The sequence below is a fragment of the Vicia villosa genome, linkage group LG2 (genome assembly GCF_029867415.1).
Source record: "Vicia villosa cultivar HV-30 ecotype Madison, WI linkage group LG2, Vvil1.0, whole genome shotgun sequence".
NCBI lineage: Eukaryota > Viridiplantae > Streptophyta > Magnoliopsida > Fabales > Fabaceae > Vicia > Vicia villosa.
In genome coordinates this window covers 215679039-215687546 of record NC_081181.1, presented here as the reverse complement: position 1 = coordinate 215687546, position 8508 = coordinate 215679039, and the positions used below count along the sequence as shown (strand labels likewise).

General features: G+C 34.7%; 1 protein-coding gene across 1 annotated transcript; it reads left to right on the top strand.

Moving 5' to 3' along the window:
• The first annotated feature begins 5046 nt into the window (after window positions 1–5046).
• LOC131653860 (probable CoA ligase CCL7) lies at window positions 5047–8302 on the top strand. Its single transcript, XM_058924178.1, has 6 exons — window positions 5047–6185; window positions 6286–6475; window positions 7338–7483; window positions 7609–7676; window positions 7781–7883; window positions 8020–8302. Exons 1-6 carry the CDS (start codon window positions 5187–5189, stop codon window positions 8131–8133), a joined length of 1620 nt encoding a protein of 539 aa, XP_058780161.1. The 5' UTR covers window positions 5047–5186; the 3' UTR covers window positions 8134–8302.
• The last annotated feature ends 206 nt before the right edge of the window (window positions 8303–8508 follow it).

Sequence of the window (8508 nt, the reverse complement as noted above, 5' to 3'; positions counted from 1 at the left end):
ATTAACTGCTTAGATGTATGCTAATTAGGGTGTGTATGGCAAGACTAATAATCAACCGTTAGATCACTAACTCAAAGATAAATAACTGAATCTGACACACTTCGCACACACTCACCTTTAGGGGTTTCCCTCTTATCGCCTTACGAATAAAATGGTCAAGTCCCTCGAACGTAGGGATGTCTTAGCAAGGTTTCCTTCGATTAATATCATCAGAGTCCCTTCGATATAAAGATCATAGTCCCTCGATGACCCTCCGTTGTTGCCTACGATAAAATGATCTAGTCCCTCGAGTTGCCTACGAAAATAATGATAGTCCCTTCGAGTGCTAAGACACCCTTACATGTTGCTTTCTATGACCATTCGATGACCCTTCGATTGTCCCGCACATCCAATCAATAGGACTACCTACCCCAAATGGTAGGGATAGCCCTGTCTCTCTTAGAAGAGTAAAAAGCATAGAAAAAGACTAACTTAGGGTAGTGTTCTTAATATGCTTAGCTCAATTAAAAAGCTTTTCGCACCCCTCTTTTCAAAGACTAAGGCTACGTTTTTAAGCTAAAGTCCTTACACTTCTTTTCAAAACAAACATGAGCTAAGCAATTTAAGAGCCCGTAGACAACTACGGATGAAAAGGGTGCTTACACCTTCCCTTTTCATAATCTACCCCCCGAGCCCGTTTTTCTTAAAAAGGTGTTTTTCTGTTCTTTTTGCCCTTCTAAGATATTGGATAAAATAAAAGTCGGTGGCGACTCTTGCTCACCGCAACATTTTACTTGCGAATAAAAATAAAAGTCAGTTCTCCCACCGTATTACAGCTAGATAGCTACTTTCTATTTCAAGATGTGACCTATGGGACTTGGTGTTGGATGGTTACAAACATCCAGAAACTGGTGGAGTCAAAATCAGTAGACAAACTATGAGTGATGTTCAAAAGAAAGATTTCAAAAATCATCATAAAGCAAGAACCATATTGCTGAATGCTATATCTCATGCTGAGTATGAGAAGATAACTAACAGGGAAACATCCCATGATATTTGTGAATCTTTAAAAACAACTCATGAAGGGAATGCTCAAGTCAAGGAGACCAGAGCTCTGACTCTCATCCAGAAATATGAGGCTTTCAAGATGGAAGATGATGAAAATATTGAAGCAATGTTTTCTAGATTACAGACTCTGATAGCTGGACTGAGAGTGCTAGACAAATGATACACCAAAGCTGATCATGTCAAGAAGATAATCAGAAGTCTGCCCAGAAGATGGGGACCAATGGTTACAACTTTCAATATTGCTAAGAATCTGAACGAAGTATCCCTTGAGGAGCTCATAAGCGCCCTAAGGAGTCATGAAATTGAACTTGACACAAATGAACCCTAAAGGAAAGGTAAATCTATTGCTTTAAAATCAAATAATAAAAACTGTACTAACGCTTTTCAGGCTAGAGAAGAAAGATCTGATGACTCAGAGTCTGAAGAAGAAGAAGAAGAAGATAAGTTCTCACGTCTTTCAAGAAGAGTATATCAACTCTGGAAAAGCAAGCAGAGAAGATTTAAAAGCTTCAAGAAACCTGAAAAGGGAGAATCTTTTGGACCCAGAAGATCTGGAAAGAAAAACATAGTTTGCTATGAATGCAAAGAACCAGGACACTTCAAGAATGAATGTCCTAAGCTTCAGAGAGAAAAGCCCAAGAAAATATTTGAGAAGAAGAAAGGTATGATGGCCACTTGGGATGACTCAGATTCCTCTGATCAAGAGTCAGACTCCGAAGATGAGCTAGCAAATATAGCATTCATGGCAACTATAGATGGTGAAGAAGAATCTGCATCTGACTCAGATTCTGAAGAGGTATTTTTTGAACTATCTAGAGAAGAACTTCTTTCTAGTCTCTCATAACTTCTTGAAATCAAGAGTAAACTTAGTATCAAATACAAAAGTCTCAAAAAGACCTTTGCATCTGAAACTAAGAAACTTGAGATAGAAAACTCTGGACTCAAGGAAAAAATTTTAAAACTAACAAAAGATGTTGAAAGTCTAAAAACATCTTCTAGTCCAGATACTTCTATTCCAAGCACAAACAATATTCTTAAAGAATATGAATTGAGTTTCAGGAAGTTCCTATCCAGAAGTATATGTAGAAGCCAGATGACATCTATGATATATGGAGTGAGTGGAAACAAGAGAATATGTATAGGGTATGGGCGCAGGTACGGATACCTTAGTACCCAACCCGTCCCATACCCGCACAATATATATTTATATATTTTTACTTTTTTTATTATAAACACATGTATGCTTATCAATTTTATTAAATACATCACTATTAAACTTGTACTCGTTTTAATAATAGTCATTGTTTATTTCTTAACTCAACAATATCATTCTTGATTTTTTAAAATGTTGTTAAAAAATTAAAATGACATGATAAATTACAATTGATCGAATTATTTTTTATAGAAAATGCGGGTGAACAGATACGGGAATGAGTACTTACAACAGGTTGTGATGATGAGCAAAGACTTCAAAACAAAAAAAAAGGTTTTGCTTGGTGGAAGGGTATGCTTGCAACTAGCTCGGCGAAAATTAACATTTTTGACTGTTTTGTAAGTAACATTAGTTTTAAAACTGGTGCAGGCAACTAAATAATGTTTTGGTACAACAAATGGATTGGCAAATATCCTCTCGAGATCAGCTTCCCTGCATTGTTCAAGTGTTTTCAAAGTTTTTGGGTACGGTCAGTGAGATGGGGAGCATGTGCGCAAACGTATGGAGCTGAAACATTCATGTTGCGGCTGATGCAATCCTAACCGATTTGATGGCATCCATGGAAGATTTCAATCTAATAGAGTTATTGACGACGATAATTCCAATTTTTGAAGAGACTGATACTTTCAAGTGGTGGCTTAATCAAGATGGTCGTTTTTATGTCAATAGCTGTTATAATTGTTTGAGGGATAAAGAACTTGAAGCCGTCGTGTCAAATGATACAAATGAGGCATTACAAACATTATGGAAGAATTATGTTCCTTCAAAGGTTAAGGTGTTTGGATGGAGAGTGATGCTCAATAGACATCCAACTAAACACCAATTGGCAAGGTGAGGGGTCATTCATAATGAAAATGATAAGGTTTGTGTTTTGTGTCTTGATGGTCTACAAGACTTGGAGCATTTATTTTTCAAATGCAGGTTTAGTCTAAGAGTGCAGAGTAACGTTTATGGGTGACTGTAGATGAATGGTGTGGAAGAACTTGTTGGATTGGATCATCTTTCTTGCTTTACAAGTGCAAAATCGCGGGGAAAGTAAAAAAAGAAGAATATCCACATGGTGTGGTTGGCCATGTTATGGTCCATATGAAAATTGAGAAACAAAATTAATTTTGAAAACGATAGGTACATCCTAGAAGATTTAATGTTGAATATTAAAGTGGTCTCTTAGATTTGGTTGACAATTGATAATAGAGGGAGGAGCCATACTATACTGTACTACTCCGGTCTGATTTATAAGTAAAAATTCTCTTTTTAGATTTATTGACTAATGAATGTATCTAATCTACATAAAAGACAAGATACATTAATTATTCGATGAACCTAAAAAGAGAATCTTTGCTTCAGGAAAAAGTATAATTGATTGTCCTCTCCATTGGATTTCGTGAACCTTACTTGAGTTGTTTTTGTGTTTTATGTATTTGGTTGAGTACTCATATCAACATATTTTGCTTATAAAAAAAAGGTGTGTATTTTTCTAAAAAAACAAAAGGTGTTCTATTAAAACCCAAATACTCAGAACATTGATAGAACCTTAATTACATCATTGTCCAATACACGTTTCTCCACTTGACATTTACAATCACTAACACGTAATTAAAAAAATCAAAACATGACGCCATCACAACTTTATTCTAAAACTAAAAACCAGAGTCCCAAACATTAATGACAACAGGGTGAGTATTCTACTAAAGTCTTGCCTTTTCAAAGAAAAATCACAATAGGACCAGCAATAATGACAGGACCATCTTGTAACAAGCAAAACAAAAAAAGACAGGACCATCCTAAGACAGTACTATCAGCCATAATTGTTTGCCAATTCAATATTTTCATAGCATCCATTTGTGAACATGCTCACAAGCATTTTACACCTAACTACAACCTATTTTGCTTCAAAATACTTGTCATCATTACATGGAGAAGATAAAACTTAGATACAAATTTTTAAATTTGATATTTATATAATTATTTAATTAAAATATAATAATTATAAAAAAAAAATGTATACATATAATTTTCTCTTATTTTCACTCTATAAAATATATTTAAATATACTTATCATATTTTTATTAAAAAATAGTATGAATCATACCTAAAAAATTACATATAAATTTTTTCCTTAATATATATGTTCGGCATAAAAAATATTTATCAATATTTATATATATTTAAAAAAATTATGAAAAAAAGTTTTTTATTTGGGTACAATTATCTAATAAATATTTTATGTAGCTGGAAGTTTTTAGCATACAACAAATTTGCTGCCAATAAATATACATTAACGGAATGAAATTTTTTTTTTTAATAAGTAATTTGAATCTAACGGATTTCAAATCTGAAACTTTGAGATGAGCACTCTCTCAAGACTCAAGCGTTTCACTGTTAAATCACACACGCACACGAAATAAATATTATATATACATTAGTAAATTTCTATACTGAGAGAATATAGTATAGTACAAAATGTATACTAACATAATTAATCATTAAAAATTAATTAAAAAACATTCATTTTTTAATATTATAATAAAAAATATTCTATTTTAAATTCATTATTTTAGTTAATATTTCATTCATATATCACATATGATATAGTTAGTTAATGAATCAATTATTTAATAAATTCATTAAAATAAAGTTATAATAATAATGACTAAAAACATATTTTTAATTGGAAAAAGTCAAAGTAAAAATAAATTTTGTTTTATTCATAAAGTCTCCAATACTTATCATAAATTTTATATCAGAAATAAATAGAAAAAAAACATAATTTTTAATTTTTGAGACAAAAACAAATCCTTGGATTTCTCTTCCTCATTTTCAGTTTGTCTTATAACATAATAAATCTCATCAATAGAACAGAGACACATTCATCATCACCCAAAAAACCAGAAAATTTCTATTTCTTCAAGCTGTAAATTTTCCAATGCAGAGATCAGGCTACGGTTCGGATGGAATATACCGTTCTCTAAGACCTTCCCTCAAATTACCAAAAAACCCGAACCTCTCTCTCGTCACACATCTTTTCAACAACGTCGCTTCTTCCCCAACCAAAACCGCTTTAATAGATGCCGACTCTAATCAATCACTAACCTTCGCTCAATTAAAATCTCTCACAATTAAACTCTCACACGCGTTAATCCACACCGGTGTAAAAAAAACCGATGTCGTTCTCTTCCTCGCTCCAAATAGTTATCTATACCCCGTTCTCTTCCTCGCCGTCACCTCCATCGGCGCCATCGCCTCCACCGTTAATCCTGCCTATACCACTGCTGAAGTCTCCAAACAAGCTAAGGATTCAAATCCGAAACTCATCATCACCGTCGCTGAGTTATGGGAGAAAGTACAACATCTCAACCTCCCCGCTGTTTTTCTTAACTCTGGGACATCGACATCGTATTCAAATGTCACGAGTTTTGAATCGTTCGTCAAACTCGGAGAATCCGGTGCAGATTTTCCGAAAATTGACGTGAAACAGAGTGATACAGCGGCGCTGTTGTATTCATCTGGAACCACTGGTTTGAGCAAAGGAGTGATTCTGACTCACGCGAATTTCATTGCTTCTGCGAAGATGATTACGATGGATGATGAACTGAACGGGGAAATAGACGATGTGTACCTTGTTGTTCTTCCGATGTTTCATGTTTTTGGACTTGCGGTTATTACTTGCTCGCAGCTTCAAAGAGGGAACACGGTGGTTTCATTGAAGAGGTTTGAGTTTGAGGTGGTGTTGAAGACGATTGAGAAGTTTAGGGTTACGAGGTTGTGGGTTGTGCCTCCTATTGTACTTGCTCTTGCTAAGCATAGTTTGGTTGATAAGTATGATCTTTCTTGTTTGAAGTATATTGGGTCTGGTGCTGCTCCTCTTGGGAAAGAGTTGATGCAGGAGTGCGCGAAGCGTTTCCCTCGCGCGATTGTTTCTCAGGTCTGTTTATGTTTGAGAAGTGGTTTTAAGTTTGAACATGAAATAAGCTGATTATAAGTGATTTTATGTGTTAGTTGTTTGTTGTTGTTTGTGGTTTCAGGGGTATGGTATGACTGAAACTACTGGGATTGTTTCTGTGGAGAATACAAGGATGGGGATTAGGCATACTGGTTCAACTGGAATGCTTGTTGCTGGTGTGGAAGCTCAAATTGTCAGTGTGGATACATTGAAGCCACTTCCTCCTGGACAGCTTGGGGAGATATGGGTACGGGGCCCGAATATGATGCGAGGTATGCAGCAATGTAGCATTTAGGCGTAAAACTCTCAGCTTATTGATATGAAATGGTTATTTTGTTTAGTGTATTGCCAGTGAGGAAATGATAACTGAATTGCCTTAGGCTAGACCAGGTTGAACTGCGGGATAATATAATAGCAATACTAATAAGAGGCCTAACGATTGCACGGACATGGGTTCCAACCTACGACATCTCACTAATTCATCTTAAAGAGATGACATTCCGGCTATTAGGCTACTAAACCAAAAATAGATAAGAGGTCTAACGAATCGTTATGAATTGTATTGGCAAGATTAAGCATCAGATATTTGAACAACATTTCTGCTTACCGGCTTACCGCTTTTGCCTTTTCTTTTTAATGTACTAAGATGCCAGGAGTGATTAAACCAGCTTCCACTCCATGTTTTTTTGCCTTGAAAATGTAGTGTATGGCAGCTGCTGATACCTGTTATAATCAGCCCTTGATGTGCTCATCAATTGAATGATTCTTTTTATAAAGTACTTGTTTCGTTGGCTTATACGATAACAAATGTCATGAATTTAAGTGCTGTCTTTTAGGAGGTTCATTTTATATTTACAAGTAATTTTCTGTTAAATACCGCATAGCAAAAACACTAAATTCGAAAAGAAAAAAAAAAGGTATGTCACCATGGTTACGAGAAGGAGATTTCTTCTGTGATGTATGGAAATGCATCCCATTGGCATTAGAAGACATGATGCTGTTTCTTATACTCTACATTGTTTAAAGTATAGTTGAGATTCCCTTCTTTACTTCACATGTAGTTTGTTGTTAATTTATATTCTCTAGGCTCTTTTCCAAAATGCAAATTATTGAAACTATTGCTAAATTTTTCAGGTTATCATAACAATCCACAGGCAACTAGATTGACTATAGATCAAAAAGGGTGGGTACATACAGGAGATCTTGGATATTTTGACGAAGATGGCCATCTTTTTGTCGTTGATCGCATCAAAGAACTGATCAAGTATAAAGGTTTCCAGGTATATAATTCAATGTCATAACCTTTTGTTTATAACCTTCTGCTTATACTTGCTGAAGAATATTTTTGATCTGCGCATTTCATCTGTCTGAATTGTTTGCTATATTCTTTATCCCTCTATCTTAGGTTGCACCAGCTGAACTTGAAGGGCTTCTTATTTCTCATCCTGAAATACTTGATGCAGTCGTCATTCCGTAAGTTTCACAAATGTCATCTTAATTCCATTCTACCGTCCGAATAATGACGTCTTATATTGTCAGTAATTGGAATTCTTAGTTGAACTAATTTCATTTTATAGATATCCTGATGCCGAAGCTGGTGAGGTTCCAGTTGCCTATGTTGTGCGATCGCCCAATAGTTCATTGACCGAGGACGATATTAAAAAATTTATCGCTAATCAGGTAAAATAATGAACAAGCTTGGTCTCTGACCATTCATGCTTAACACTGATGAAGCCTGAATGTAACAGTTGTTATGAATTATGTCTGATCTACTTGTGTGTCTGCATTTTTTTTCTGTTGTCACATTTGTTTGCAGGTAGCACCTTTCAAAAGATTGCGAAGGGTTACATTCATCAACGCTGTTCCAAAAACAGCATCAGGAAAAATTCTAAGAAGAGAGCTTATCGACAAAGCAAAATCCAAAATATAAGTTCATAATTCTTTTCCTATTTTTTAAAGGGTTCAAGTTCTGTGATAGAATGCATGATGTTAATTGTATATGTATTATAAAAAGCATTGGTTTGTTGGACTCAATACTTTTATTTGATAACTACGAAAATTGAATAATATATTTCAGAGTTCACGTCATTCAGGAAGTACATCCATGTAGGTCTCTTCTTCAAGTTCTCCATGACAGAGAGCATTTTTCACATTAAAATGATCTAAATTCCAATTGTAATCAATAGCTAAAGATAAATATTACCATATGATATTCATTTTAAAAACTCAAGAAAATGTCTTTAAGTAACACAATTTCCAAGTATTGTTCTTATTCAGTGCATTCATTTTCAGGTCTATTGCTTGT

What these genes read in the sequence shown, in the direction of transcription:
- LOC131653860 (XM_058924178.1), top strand. Translation starts at nt 5,187, where the DNA reads ATGCAGAGATCAGGCTACGGTTCGGATGGAATATACCGTTCTCTAAGA. An exon ending in TCAAGTATAAAGGTTTCCAG is followed by an intron (nt 7,484 to 7,608) that starts GTATATAATTCA and finishes CCTCTATCTTAG; the next exon opens with GTTGCACCAGCTGAACTTGA. An exon ending in AAAAATTTATCGCTAATCAG is followed by an intron (nt 7,884 to 8,019) that starts GTAAAATAATGA and finishes ATTTGTTTGCAG; the next exon opens with GTAGCACCTTTCAAAAGATT.